This window comes from Lemur catta, chromosome 15 (genome assembly GCF_020740605.2).
Source record: "Lemur catta isolate mLemCat1 chromosome 15, mLemCat1.pri, whole genome shotgun sequence".
NCBI lineage: Eukaryota > Metazoa > Chordata > Mammalia > Primates > Lemuridae > Lemur > Lemur catta.
Genome location: NC_059142.1, coordinates 57356356 through 57371239, shown reverse-complemented (window position 1 = coordinate 57371239; position 14884 = coordinate 57356356). Strand labels below are relative to the sequence as shown.

The window sequence follows — 14884 nt, the reverse complement described above, 5'->3', positions numbered from 1 at the left end:
GGTGAACCTTGAGGGGACAGGTGGGGGCACCCACAAGCGCCTAGCCCCAGCACGCACAACTTTGCTCCCAGCACAGGTGACTTGGTACAGCTGTGACACCGTGCAGGAGACACGGGCAAGGAGGAGGAGGGAGGATCGTGGGGACTGGCCTAGCATGGGCCCAGGAAGCCCCTGACGTGGCCACTGGGTGCCAGGCCATCTCGGGGGTGACCTGGAGCAGGGTGGCCAGGTCACAGGGGCACGGCGTGGACACACGTCATGCACCAGCGCATGGCACCAGCCCAGTCCCGAGGGCGGGAAACACATGGGACAAAACACAAAGGGCACGAGGAGCAGCTGGGGGGCGGGGACGGGGGGGGGGGAGCGAGAAACGCCTGAGTCTGGGCACAGGGACCCGGCGCAGCAGGGCATGGCTGGTCCCGACTCGGCACGTTTGAGACACCGAGGAAATTCCCGCGTGGTTGGACTTTAAGACATACAGGGAGTATCTACAGAGTGAATTATACGATTTCTGGGATTAGCTTTAGATAGTCCCTGCCCGAAACCCAGCTGGGTGGGTGCCGTGTGCCGAGCTGGGTGGAGACGCCCCCTGCCAGGCACACGGGGCTCATGGCCATGTGCTCACGCGCAGGCGGCAGAGCTGCCCGAAGAAGAAGTTTGAGAGAAATTAACGCCCCCCACCCCGTACAGCAGGAATAAGCTGGGATATCGAAACTTCACACGTTTTAAACATGCAAATGCGCCTCAAACACGTGTGTCCTGCAGCCAGGCCCCGGGGCAGAGGCCCACTAGCCAATTCCACCTTCGTCAGACCCGACCACGCCACGGGCCACGCAGCCTCCTGGGTCACGGGGCGGCTGGACCCTCGACCCCAAACCGAACATTCTCCAGGGAGGAGGGGGCTCCACCCCACGAGTCTCCCGGGGGGGGGGGTGCTCCCGGCCACGCAGAGGCTGCCTCACCGTGGACTCCGTCAAGCCGCCCACGGACACGACCAGCCCCAGCAGGACGTGGTAGCGGTAGGCAGGCAGCCCCAGCAGCTGGGTGACACGAGGGAAGGCCTGGGACGGGGCGTTCCAGTTCACAGAGGCCACGTCGCACCTGCGAGAGAGGAAGTGCAACGAGCCCGGGCTCCCCGCGCCGTCCCGTGGCCGGAGGGGCCGGTTGTGGGGGAGGCCGGCGGGGACGCACCTGGGGAAGAGCCGCTCCAGCTCCGCCCGGTGGGGCACGTGGGGCGTGGGGGGGTCGCAGTGCAGCAGCGTCAGGAACACGCTGGCCGCGTGAGCACGGAACCGGTCGATCTTCTCACTGGCCTGCTGGGCCACGCGGCACATGACCTGCTCACAGCTGCAGAGCGGGAGCGTGGTCTGAGCCGACGGCCAACACCACGAGGGCACGCGGGCTCCTCCACACCCTCAGCTCGGCGCCACCAAGACCTCGGGATGACACGGGCAGGCAGGAGAGGACCACATGCGTGTGTGTCCCAGAAGCCCGACGGTAGACACACAGCATGTGCTACACACGCTGACGGGGTCTCGGGTGGGGGCAGGGACAGGAAACGGGGTCGGGGCGGCAGGGGCAGCGGTGGCGGGAGGAGGGGGCGCTGGGGAGAGGAAGGGCAGGCAGGGAAAGCAGTGGGCGGGGGGGCACAGAGAAAATGAGGCCGGAATCTGCACAGAACAAGTGTCCCCGACAGCAGGGCCAGGGAGACCCACAGCAAGGACAGCCCCCGACGGCGGCCCTAGGGCCAGGGAACCAACCATGTGACGGCTCGGCCCGCACGGCAGGAGCACGGGCCTCACGCCAAGAAGCCACCCCGCCCCAACCTCGCCAGTCATGGGCAGGCCGAGCACCACGGGAGGCCCGGAGGCAGGGCCTGCACAGACGGGGAAGGGGCCTGAGGGGCTCGTCTGGGGAAGAGGCACAACCAGGAGCACCCGCCGGCCAGGCCGGGGGGAGGCAGAGCCGCAGGAACACTCACACGTGGGGCTCGATGAGCTCGGGCTGGCTCCGTCCCAGCAGAAGCGTCAGCTCCATCAGACCAGTCATGGCGGCCTCCCGGACCCTGCGGGAGGGAGAGACCGGGGCAGATGGGGACTCTGCCAGTCACGATGGCCAGGCCACACGAGCGCAGTGCCACGACTGACCCACACAGAGCCCCCGGGGGCGTCCACTACCAGGGAGAACAGGCATGAGGACGTCCCGAGGTCCCCCCTGCGCTGTGAGAACGCAGGCGGCACACGCTGGCCGCACACGGCTGGGCTCCAAGGCGTCCTGAACACGGTGAGGTTCAGAGATTGTTTACATCCCGCTTCAGCGGAAACATGGAGGAACGTGTTCTCCCGTGTTCGGCTGAACAAGGAGGATTTGTGTTGAACATCTGAAGACGGACTGGACAAGCCCCTGCTTACCAGGCGCCCACGTCCCCGCGGCTGTCCGTGGTGTAGTCACCCAGGCAGCCCAGCAGCGCCCCGTAGACCTGGGACACGTTCTCCTTGCACACGGCCTCGTCCGGAGCTCCCGCCTTCACCCCGACAGTCCGGCAAATCCTGAGGTTTAGAATGTGTGAGGTAAGTGACAAGCCCCTTGGTGACCATGGCCTGTCCCACTTGTCCTGAGGACACACCCAGAGCAGACCTGGGACCCCTGGACTAGACTGGGAACCCAGAGCTCCTTTCACTCAAGTGACAAGGTCGGGGGTCCCGGGAAGCCGGGCTCTGCCGCCTGAGTGTGACAGGTGGACGGGGAGGCCTCTGTGGGGGGTCCGTCCTGCCGTCCCCCGACACGGGGGCCGACGTGTAGGCAGCTAGTGCGCGTGGCCCCGGTGCTCAGAGCCCGTCCCCCCCACAGGCGACGGGGTCGTCCCCGCCCTGCCGCCCTCGAGGGGCCCAGTGTCCACAGAGTGACGTCCCCGAGCTACGGGCTCAACGCTCACTACGGTTAACAGTTAAGGAACCCCCACGGGCGGGAAATGGTGCTTCCGTGAAAGGAGAATCCACTAGAAAATGAAACAGCAGAGTCTGCCTCTGAGCAGACCCATCGCCTGCCCGCGACCAGCCCCTCATAAAGCCCAAGAGCCGCCCGCCGACGCCGGCTTTGCAGTCTGACGTGCGGGAGGTGCCGCAGGACCCACCTGGCCATGGCCTTCAGGGCGTCTCTCCGGGACTCTGCGAAGCTCACGTCCTGGGGGGAGGTGCGGGCCACGGCTCTCAAACCCGCCAGAACCTGAGAGGCAACAACGATGCAGCGACCGAACGTGAAACCGTAAGATACACGCGCTTCTCAAGCAGCAGAGCAGGGAACGCGGCCCTCGGGAGGGCGGAGCCCACGCAGCTCGCCGGAGCCACCTTCCTCGAGGGGCCACACGCCCTGCGTGGCCAGGACAGACGCACAAGGAGGCACCCCCAGCCCCCTCCACAGAGGGCCTGACCCCGGGCAGGGACCTTGCCTCAGCCGGACAAAGACAAACGAAGCTTCGTCTGTCCCTGCAGTGACAGTTCGTCTCAGGAACTGTTTTGTGGGGACCCCGTGGCAGCTGCACAAGCCCAGTGAGCATGTTTCAGGCAACGCGGCAGCCGCAGGGGGGGCTGCCCGTCTCGCTCATGGAGACCCCCAGCACCCAGGCAAGTCTCTCTGAAGCCGCAGGTCCCGGGGGAGGGAGGGGCACAGGGCACCCAGGGGACAGCGTGACCAGAGCCTGGTCCAGCTCCTGCCAGGTTGGTGGCAGCAGGAAGGCCTAGTGGGAGGTCGGCAGGGCCCAGACAGACGCCGAGCTCCGTGAGAGCTCGTGGAGCTCCGTGGAGCTCACGGAGAGCTCCATGGACGAGGCTGGCGGGGCAGAGAGCAGGGCTGTGGGGGCACAGGGCCACCTACAGCGCTAGGACCCTCCAGGGGGGTCAGGGCCAAAGTCAGGGTGCCGGAGGTGAGGGGTGTGATCGCCTGGAGAGGGACAAGCCAGGGACGGGAGAACTCTGTGCAGGGTCAGCGTGGTAGGAAGGGGCGGGAGGACAGCGGGGCTCCTGAGAAGGGCAGCAGGCGGGACCATGTCCCCTCTGCGCTGACCCCCCAGAGCAGTCTCCGGACACTGGAGAAGCCCTGTTCTCGGGGACGCCAAAAACCACCCTCTACTCCCAGCTCCCGGCTTTCCACGGGAAACTGGCAGGGGACAGTCTGTCCCCCGCTGGAGATGACGGATAGCCAGGCTGCACCAGGCACCCAGCAAGCTGGGGCGTGTCCGAGGGGGCTGCTCGCAGACCCCGCACCGGCCGGCGCACACACGGGCCCTGCCCAGCTCCGCCCTGAGCCCCGGCTACGGCCCGCGCTGAGGCGAAGCCCCCAGGGAGTAAAGCGCCAGGCGGTGTCTGTCCTTCCAGGCAGGCAGAGCCCCCGAGGGGGGCAGGGCCGCCGCTCGCCACAGCCGGACAGGTGCACGGCGGCTCCCTCCCTCGGGGACGCCACTGTGGGGGGAAGGACGCGTGGGCAGGGCCTCTGCTCAGACCCGAATGGGCCTGGGGAGCGCACGGGACGTGGCACCACACACACACGCAGGCAACGCGTTCTCATTGGGCAGCAGCTCCGTCTGCGAACGGCACCTACGCCGTGTTCAGCTTCCTCGGCGGGTGCATCCTTGGGGCCCCCTGCTCCCCTCGCTGGCTTTCAGGGTTCCCTCCCACCACACACACCGCCTGACGTATTCGGCCCTGGCCCCTCCGCCCACGCCCCGCGCCGGGCCCACCTGCTGGACTCTGCCCTTCAGGAGGAAGCCGGGGAGGGCGCCCAGGGCCGTGGAGAAGCCGCAGCGGGTCATCTCCTCGGGGCTCTGCAGCTCGGCGAGGTACCGGCCGACCAGCCCCTCTGCAAGGAGGAAGGAGTGTGAGGGAGGCCCCGCGGCCAGAAGTGCACGACACACGCAGAGCCCAGCAAACACGGGAGGGAGGAACCGCGTCAGGCTTCTACGGCGGACACAGTTCCCAAGTGGCATACATCAAAGCAAGTATAAATGAATTTTTATAAGGTGGTTTTAAGGTTTTCACAAGCAATTTTAACTACATAGTTTCACTCTCAGGAAGATAAATTCAGGAGCGTGATGAGGTGGTAACTACATTCGTAATTCCCATTTTTATTTAGGAAGAACACGAGTGTTTCATCAGAGACTGAGAGCAGACAGGGGTTCCTGCAGGACACTCGGGGCTGGGGATGCGGGACGTGAGCACAGTGGGGGGGCGGAGAACAGGGAGCCCCAGACACGGCAGCTCCCTGCGGACAAGCGAGGGGACAGCACCAGAAACGGTACCGGGAGCAGAGGCTGTGGGACAAGTGGGGACCCAGGACACTGAAGGTTCAGGGCAGGATCAGGTGAGGAGTTCCTGGGAGGGACGAGGACAGCGGCCGGCCGTGGGCACAGCTCTGGGGGCCTGGAGCCGGGTGCCCTCCTGACCCCAGGATCCTGTCACTGTTTTCACTCCAGCAAAGCGGCTCTGACAGGTGCACGTGGAGCCCATCGTGCCCCTTCTCCCCTCGTGGTGTTAGGGCAGAAAACACCGTCTCCCACCATCTTCACAGTCAGACTTAATCTCAGAACATCCTTTCTGTTTATACTCAAGTAACAACGTGGAACCCTCTTCTTAGACAAAAAGCAAACACCTTATTATTCCAGTTTTTAAAAAGAGGTTAAACAAACCGGGCACAGTGGCTCATGCCTGTAATCCTGGCACTCTGGGAGGCCCCAGCGGCAGGATCCTTTGAGCTCAGGAGTTTGAGACCAGCCTGAGCTAGAGTGAGACCACCCCTCCCATTGTCTCTACTAAAAATAGAAACAAATTAGCTGAACAACTAAAAATACATATAGAAAAAATTAGCCGGGCATGGTGGCACATGCCTGTGGTTCCAGCTAGTCGGGAGGCTGAGGCAGGAGGATTGCTTGAGACCAGGAGTTGGAGGTTGCTGTGAGCTAGGCTGAGGCCACGGCCCTCTAGCCCAGGCAACAGAGTGAGACTCTGTCTCAAAAAGAACAAAGGAAAGAAAGAAAAGGAAGGAAGGAAGGAGGGAAGGAAACAGCTGAAACGAGTAAGAGCTGAGTGTAGGGGGACTGGTGGCTCCACACCCCAGGACCAGCTGCCGGGGCAGAGTCCCCGCTGAGACGTCCCAGAGAAGCTGCCTGTCGAGAGGTGAAGGAAACCCTCGGGCAGCTGGGACAACAGACAGACTTGCGAACACGGCGTGAGAACGAACCCGTCTGCCATGCGTGGCCCGTGCATCCTGGGCCCCTCTGCCTGCACGGCCCGTGGAGGCCCCTCTCAGACCCCGCCTGGCGGCAGCGGCCCACCACAACCACACCCCTCACCACTCACCCTGAACTGCGGGATCCGCCTGCCCTGGCTCCTGCACGTAGTACTCACTGCAGAGGGCGGCCAGCGCCGAGACAGCCGCGTCCTGGAACAGAGGCAGGGCTGTGAGCGCACGAAGGCTCTGCTCGGCCCCGGGAGCAACGGTCATTCTCAAGTCTAGGACAGTGGTTAGGGCTAAAAACAAAAACCCAAATTGTGTCGCCCCTTTGCGTGTGCCCACTCTCCTCGTCTGTCAGGCACGCTCACCACCTCAGTGATTCTCTGCAACAATCACAGTAAACTGAACAGAAAAACCGACTGTTTCCTCCACAGCCGGGGGGCGGACGGCCAGGGGACAGGCTCGCACCAGCCGGTGGAGCCCAGCATGGCGGTGCTCAGGCAGAGATGCGGCTGCGGTTTTCTCCACTGCACCTGAGCACCACACATGCAGTTTCCAAACCTCAAATCCCACAACTCGGCAGGACACAGAATTCAGCTGTGCAAATACTTACTATTAATGTTTGGGAAAAAGTTAATAAAGTCAGAAACAGTAACAAAAAATTAAACGTTCCGATTACCAATGGCTCCATTCGGTTTCCTGATTACAAAGTACCCAGACAACATCATCTAGAATTCCAGATAAAATCATGGTATCCACCAGTCACGTCAGTGCTTGAGAGGAACCCTAGAGCACAGCTGGCTGACGCAAACACTAAATGACTAAGGTGGCTTTTCTGCAACGTAGCACAGGAACAATCTTGTCACCACACCTTGAGCTGCTGTCGAGCGTGGCTTGAAATAAGATGGAGACTTCTCAGAGTATCGTCGATCAGCCACTGCCAACCGTCTGTCAAAGAAACGGAGTTTATTTACCCAATTGAGAATACTTAGTTGAAATTAAAAACACCACATTTTCCACCAACTCTCGAGGTCAAAGCAGACGTCGCTGCAGAGAGGAGTCAGGGACAGAGCCGACATGCCCACTCTCCAGGCTGCAGGGACCCCAAAGACCCCTCGGCTGAGGGAAAAGGCCTCTGCCTGCTGAGTTGCTCAAACCTCACTGTGGGAGACACCTGCATTCTGCAAACCTCACGATTCAAACGTCACGTCTTGGGAGATTTTTGCTCTTTTATTACACTTGCAAGCTTCAAGTGGTCTTTTCCAACATCTCTCCCCCTGGCTCCCACCAGCATAAACTCAAACATTCAGCTCGGTTAGACTGAACACCAGGTAACAACTGCTAAGTCTGTTCCATTAAAACCAAGGGGAGAAAGTCCTAACTTCTGAGGCTGCAGAGCAGAGCGCCCAGGGCCAGAGACGCCGGGGCTGCGCCGCACTGTGGGCTCTGGCCAGGCCCGGCAGGCAGGCAGGTGCTGCCCTGGCCCACAGGCCCGCGTCACTCGGGAGGCAGCGCCGACCAAGAATGCCCGGCCCTGGGCAAAGCCGTGGCAGGCAGAGCCGCTGTGGGAGCGCCGCGAAGGGGTGGGGGCTCCTCGTCCACAGCAGGCTCCAGCAGCAACCTCGAGACAAGTCGTTCCGGCAGCGTAAACCTTAACTGTGACCTTCGTCACCGTCCTAACAGGCTCATTTTCTTCTATTCTTTTCTTGAGGGTCTCGCTCTGTGGCCCAGGCCGGAGTACTGTGGCGTCATCACAGCTCACTGCAGCCTCGAGCTCCTGGGCTCAATGATCCTCCCGCCTCAGCCTCCCAGGGTGCTAGGATTACAGGCCACCATGCCTGGCCTCTCATCTTAGGTTTTAATTTGAAGTCGTTTTGGCAGAAAACACTATCATGTGAGTCATGAAGAAGAAAACCACTTACCAATTATGGTGTCCCCTTTAAAGGGCATTTTGGAAAGTGACAAGTTTTCTATTAAAAGGCACACTAGGGAAAAAAAGGAAAAATGCAATGTTAGTTTTCCAAAAGTGCCCATCACAGCACTTTGACCCCAGAGCTTTGGGTCCTGCGCTGCCGGCAGCAGCCCGCCCCACCCCCTCCCCGCCAGGGCTGCCTGTCCAGCGCGAGGACGAGCCCAGGGCACCTCCACACCCAACAGGTGCAGAGAAGTTCCGCGCCCTCGCCGGGGCGATGGGGCCCAGCGCACTGCAGGGGACGCAGGCTGGCTCCACCCAGGGGCCGCTGCAGGGAGGCAGATGCCTGGGACTGTGACACGTATGCCCGTCACTCGGGGACTGAGTCACAGCTGTCACACGCTCCCCACTGGAAGCAACACCCACCCCTTCCTCCTGGCTCGTGACTCGCGCTCCACGAGCAGCAACGTGCTGGCGCCCGGCCGCCAGGCAGGGACGTCGGAACAGAACTGGGGACTCCCAGAGACCCCGTGTGCTTCTCTGGCTACGACGTAATCCACTAGGAGGAGCCTCTTGTGCTCCGCCCAGCGGATGCGGGACACTTCACAACATGAACACAGAGCGATTTAGCCAGCGTCTCTCCCGATGAACAGGCTGTCCACGTTTTGTCACTGTCCACAGGAGGCTACGAGCAGGGCTGCGCCACAGTGGCCGTGTGCCCCCCCCTCACGCACTCTGGCTGCAGGGGCCCAGGTGGCCCTCGGGACGGACACCACAGGGGCACTTTTACTCACAGAGACACTGCCAGGGGCAAAGGACAGAAACCGAGATGGTTCACACTCACGAGTGAACCTTCCCTCTGTTTCTGGCAGCACCATCAGTTCCAGCCAGCGAGGAAGGCAGAACCGTCCGCTGGTTGCTGAGCTGATCGCGTTTCCGGCCGCCCCCCTCCAGGTGAGCCGAGGCGCCTCCTCCCACCCCGTCCTGGGCCGTCGGGGTCTGCGCTCTTGCCTCTGCTTTGCCCCATTGTCCATGGGATCAACTACCCTTTTCTTTTTTTTTTTTGGAGATTGTACGAAGTCTTTGCCTCCTACACATAACTGTTTATCTTTCCAGGGCAGCACGGGTGCTTTCCCTAGGTCTGTATTTTGCCCACCAGCCTGGCGCACGAGACACTCCACACACAGCCAAGCATCACCATCTCCTGCTTCCGGCTGAGAAAGCACTGCTAATTCTGTTAGCGGCTATACGCAGAGTGAAAAACAAAAACAAATGACCCAGAAAGCCAGCGCTTCCCAGGCAGAGCGGGGTCATCACGACACGCGGGGCGGGTCTGCCCTGACACTCGGGGAGGCGCAGAGAGAAGGAGGCTGCGGACGCTCGTCCCACAAAGCCGGGGACTCCTCGGGGCGCCCTCACTATTTCTCTTTACTTTTGTGAAGACTTGAAAATTTCTAAATTAAGATTTTTTTAAAGGACCAACATTATCCTATGACGTCTCCTAAAATTTCTTTGAAGATTTTTATGATTATATTTTTATAGGTAAGTTCACAGTTAGTCGCACATTTAGATGCCATGCTGCTTTCCTCCACGTGGGCCCTCGGCGAGCCAGCCCCCCTCACTGCAGGCGGGGGACACCGGCCCTGTCACAGACCAACCCCACAGGCAGCACCTCCAGGTTCCCTACGCCCTTCCGAGTAGAGCAGTTTTATGGTGTGTTTTAAGGACTAGAAAATGCAAGTCCTACTTTTAAAGGTAATTTTTTTAGAGACTTGCCTTGTATATGAACTTTAAATGCCTTTTATCAAGTTAAAAAACAAAAAACCCCAGCACATGAAAGCTGTTCAAGGCCACTGGCCCACAGGGAAGTGCACACGGAATCCACGGCGAAAAGGCACCGTGTGGTCCGAACGGCAGAACCAACCAGGGAAAACGACAGCAGGTCTGCGAGGGGCGGAGCAGGGGCTCGTGGGAACCTGAACCGGCTCAGCCTCCGGAAACAGCCCGGCCGTGTCCCAGGAAACGAGCCACATGCCTCTGCAGGGGACACTCAGGCGTGTGTCCCAGGGAGGTGGAAGGCGTGTCCCCACAAACCGTGCACGGGTGCCGTGGTGACCTTGCTCACAGCAGCGCCCGGGCTGGACAGTTCTCTGACAGGTGGACGGCAGGACACGCCGGTAAAACCAGACAGTGGGAAACAAAGGAAGCAGCTGCTAACACAGAACCTGCACAGGCCTCAGGGCTCACGGAAAATGCCGCCTCCGAAGAGCAGAGACCCTCTGAGCCCATCGCGGGACATTCCAGAAATGACGGACAGTAGTGACGGGCAGGCAGGTGGCTGCCCAGGGCCGGGCCGGGGGCACAGACACGAGGGGCAGCAGGGGACCCTCTGCTGGGCAGCAGGTCTGTCCCGCTGTGCTGGTCACCCAGATCTGTGCAGGGCACGGATGTGCACAGAACTGGACACGCGCACGCCGCGCACACGTGAAAAGCAGGGAGACTGAAGGGTCTGTGGTCCGGCCAAGGGCACGGCACAGACGTCAGCGTCTGTGCATGGCACCGTCACTGCGGGCAGCTGCGTGACAGGCACACGGGGCTCTGTCACAAGTTTTACAACCTCCCGTGAGGCTGTAATTATCTCAAAACCAAAAGTGTTTTTAAAAAACCAACAGGCCAGGTAATTAGGACCAATCTTCCCGCTAAGACGGCATTTTAAAAGCTGGACAAAATGGAAAACAAACACGTGCCGGAGTCACTGCAGTTAGGCAGGCTCTGCGAGGAGGCAGGGTGGGATCCTCCCCGCGCGGCACCCACTGACGCCAGAGGAACTTCCAAAATCCCGGGGCACCGCCAGGACGTCCAGGGCTCTGGCCACGGGGTCAGGACTGGGAGTCGAGGGCGACTGCAGGGAGAAGTCGTGAAACCCCCACAATGGGTTTGGACCCAAAGGACCACGCCCATTTCTAGAAATAAGTACAAAAAGCACGTCACAGCCGACGCCCGGCGCTGATCCTCTCAAATCCAGAAACTGGAGGGAGGTGACCCCAGACGAGAGCAAACACAGGGCTTCCTGGGAGAGAAGAGCATCCCCAGGCTCCAGACACACCTGTGACTTTTCCCACGCAACATCCGCCCTTCAGGAACAGACCACAGACGCTCTAGACCACGACATCGTTGAAGATTTTAAATCGCGCTTAGTGTGTTCAAGGAGGTGAAAGAAACGACTGAAATCTAGGACAAAGACATGGAAACCATAAAAACAAACAAATAGAAGTTCTGAAAGATAAAAATACTAGAATCAAGAATTCAAGGATGGGTTTAATAGCAGGGAAGACGCAGCTGATCCGAGAAGTAGAAACATCCGAACTGCGTGAGGGAGAAACAGGCAGAGACCGTGGCAGATGAGGAGGGTGAGTGAGACGCTCCCGCGTGGGGCAACCACAGTGCTGGGAGCAGAGGGCGCCCGCAGTATTCGAGGAGAAGATGGCTGAGAATGCTTCCAAAGAGATTCAAAAACCTATGAAAACGACAGACCATGAATCCAGGACAAAGCCAGGAACCCCCAGGTAAGACACAAAGAAAACGCACCCTAGGTGTGTCGCGCCAAAGCCGCTGGAAACCACAGAGAGGCTGAGGATACAGCCGGGGGGCCTGGCAGGCCGTCTCCCACCATCGTGAGCAGACTGGGCGCCGACATGGCGACCAGAGAGGACGTGAATCCAGAAGACAACAGAGTTTTATTTTCAACACGATAAAAAATAAAGGAGTGAATGAGACAAATTAAAGTTCTATCCCCAGCAAGAGAGAGTGAAAGAAGACCTCTGCAGACAGACGGCACAGAGACGGCCCTGGCAGACAGTCAGAAATGCAGAAAGGAATAAGAAGAGAAAACAAAGCATGTACGTGGGTAACCCTAAATTAACTTTGATCAGGTAAAACCACAGTAACGTCTTGTGTGATTTAAAATACACATAAACCAAAGGGCATGACACAGGCCCCGTCACGAGGGGAGAGGCGGATGGGGCACCTGGCCTCCCATGGAAGGAAGCCCGTGAGGCCAAGTGCGCCAGGCCAACTCCCTGCCCGCTAAGCAACAACCCGCCACACGCCTGTGGCAGGCCGATAGCCTGGCCTCCCTCCCGATCCCACGTGGGGAGGAGAGGACGGTCCCAGACTGCTGAGAGCCGCAGTGACGGGTGGCACTTCTGGCAGGAGCAGAGGGCCGGGTGCTCCGGCCCTCGCAGACCCACCGTGCACCGCAGCACAAACAGGCAAACATCACCTGTGCTTCTCTGAAGGCCCCGAAACGCCAGGGCTGTCACAAGAGCAGAACGCAGCCCCCCTAACTGCTGACGCCCCTCTGTCAGCTCCCCCGGTAGAGCTGAGCTCCGCGGCTTTTCCTGGGATGCTAAATCGGGCGGCCTAACTTAAGTGCGTGGCCTCATGGGAGCCAAGGACACGATGGCGTGTCCCCTTTCCCGGCACCTGGGGGACAGCTGGGCTGCCTTGAGGACGTCCACGGTGCCAATCGCACCCTGTCCTGCACCACCCAGACGGGTGCAGAGATTCACCAGAGGCCAACTTGTTACGATACTTCTCTGATACGAGAATAAAGTGCTCCGGGAAGACCAAGTCTCGAGCAGTTGTTGCCACAAAATGTGCAAAAAACACCCAAGTGAGTCTGCACTCTGGATGCCTGGCCCGGATATTTAAGGCTCTGGAACCTGAGGAGCTCCCAGCTTACAGGGGGCACCGCTGGGGTCACAGCATGACCTGCTGTTTGGTCCCCTCCCCTGCGCTCTGCACAGGTGCCCTGTGACACCTCTGGGCACCCCCGTCTGCTTTGGAACAGCAAGCGCCAGCCGGCTCCGGGTGGCACGGCACAGGCGCCCACGGGACAAGCCACCCCTCAGACCGGCTCCAGGAGTCCCGCCTTCCAGCTCTGGGGGTGGGGGGACCTTGCCACTGGCCTGACGCAGACGTTGAGCAACGTGGTGACCCCACCCTCCACAGCCGACGGCCTCTGCCTTGTCCCTAAATGCTCCGTCCCACCGTGAGGGGATGCCCAGGCCTCACAGGGCCTCGTCTTCAGGACGCAGAACCTAAATCCCTGTTTGCAGCCTCCCTGCCCCATGGCAGCCGTGACCCAGACCTGGGACCATGACCCGGCCGTGGCCAGGACCGACCACGGCACCAGAGATGCGAACGAGCACCTGGATTTTCCAGGTTTAGCTGGACAGGCTTCAGGGAATCTCGGCATTTGTCAGGTGGCACCGTCTGAGTTCCCTGCAAACATTTAAATATGATCCAAAACATCACTCTGTGTTCTGCAGTTACGCTCAACCTCGATACCGTGCTGAAGAGGACAGGAGAGCTCGCTCAGCATCCCCAACGCCATCCCTCGTGACAGCAGCTCGCACACCCACCGCCGGGCCCCCGGGAGCGGAGGGCTCTCCCAGCCCCAGCCGTGGCGGCAAAGGGACCACGCGAGGCCGGGGGGGGGAGGCCTCTCTGTCCTCGCGGCTGGAGACGGGGGCTGCGGCCTCGGCCTTGAGACCTACCTGCTTGTCTCATGAGTTCTCCGCCGAGACCCCTGAAAGAGTAACGGAAACATCCAGAATTAAAATCTGTTAATATGCAAAACAATGTGAAATGTCCTCACGCGGCAACATGTAACTTCAGGCTCCAAAAACTATTAATATATTTATTAGCTAAATTTGTTACTGAAAGCTTAAACTACCTTAAAACAAATGAAACGACACACAACCATCTTCCAGAGGCCTCTGGTCCTCACGGGGCTGCCATGTGGCACTGCTAGACTCAAGGGGCCGATTCCAAACCGTGCCCGGCTCCCGCTTGCCAAGACGCAGGGAGGTTTCCCCACCCGCCCCAAGTGGCAGCCAGGCAGGAGGCAGCGCCCGTCCGCCACCTGACGCCCACGTGACGCCTGACGCTGGCACAGGGGACCCTGCTGGACGTGGACACAGGAAACGCGCATCAGAAGATAAAAACCAACTTAGGAGACTCGGCTTCCGGCCCAGAGTAACAGGATCTGGATTTGTCCTCCTGCCTCAGACGATGAGGAAGCCAGAGAGACACGAGATGAGGTTCAGACACTGCGAGATGGCCCAGGGCGCGGGGTGAGGGCATGGGGGCTTCCAACGCCCCAGGGAGCCGGGAGGAGCCTGCGGGCTCGCATGTGCAGCGGGGCCACGGGGCCCGACCGCCCTGCTGAGCAGAGGAGCTGGGGTGGAAGCCGCAGGGCCAAGGCGCTGGGGACGAGCGCGGAGGGACGGAGGGCACGGGGCAGCCGGGACAGCCCCATGGGTCCCACCTGGAGGCGCTAAGGGCAGCAGGGCAGGCTTCACCCCTCCAGGGTAGAGGAGAACCTCGCAGGGTTGGCTACCCCACAAAAGTTGCATTAAAAAGTCACCAGAAAAACCAAAAGGTTCCAGAGAGAGGGAAAGACCCTGCGTCTGACGGAGAGCTGGCGTCCAGAATACGCACAGAGCGCGGTGGCTCAGTGGGGACACAGGCAAGAGAACGTCATCAGCAGGAGTTCTGAGCAGCCGCTTCCCCACAGAGACACCCAGTCAGCACAGACGTCCAGCACCGCGAGTCACTGGGGACACGGGAACGACAGCCCCGTCCAGACTCCCCAGCAGCCCGCAGGGTGGCTCAGGTTGGGGCTGACCTCGCTGCTGGCCCCAGTGCCGCTCAGGCTTGAGCAGCCGGGTCGAGGGGAGG

General features: G+C 60.5%; 1 protein-coding gene across 3 annotated transcripts in view; it reads right to left on the bottom strand.

Annotated features, from left to right (window-relative positions):
- TBCD (tubulin folding cofactor D) overlaps nucleotides 1–14884 on the bottom strand; it is a 119968-nt gene that overhangs the window by 8543 nt on the left and 96541 nt on the right. For all 3 annotated transcript variants that reach the window (XM_045525800.1, XM_045525798.1, XM_045525799.1), the window contains 10 exons: nucleotides 13699–13730; nucleotides 8148–8210; nucleotides 7097–7173; nucleotides 6351–6432; nucleotides 4736–4854; nucleotides 3134–3225; nucleotides 2412–2549; nucleotides 1982–2065; nucleotides 1192–1347; nucleotides 963–1101 (listed from right to left, as the gene is read on the bottom strand). In XM_045525800.1, coding sequence (XP_045381756.1) covers nucleotides 963–1101; nucleotides 1192–1347; nucleotides 1982–2065; nucleotides 2412–2549; nucleotides 3134–3225; nucleotides 4736–4854; nucleotides 6351–6432; nucleotides 7097–7173; nucleotides 8148–8210; nucleotides 13699–13730 — 982 coding nt within the window. The remainder of the gene's footprint in view (nucleotides 1–962; nucleotides 1102–1191; nucleotides 1348–1981; nucleotides 2066–2411; nucleotides 2550–3133; nucleotides 3226–4735; nucleotides 4855–6350; nucleotides 6433–7096; nucleotides 7174–8147; nucleotides 8211–13698; nucleotides 13731–14884) is intronic.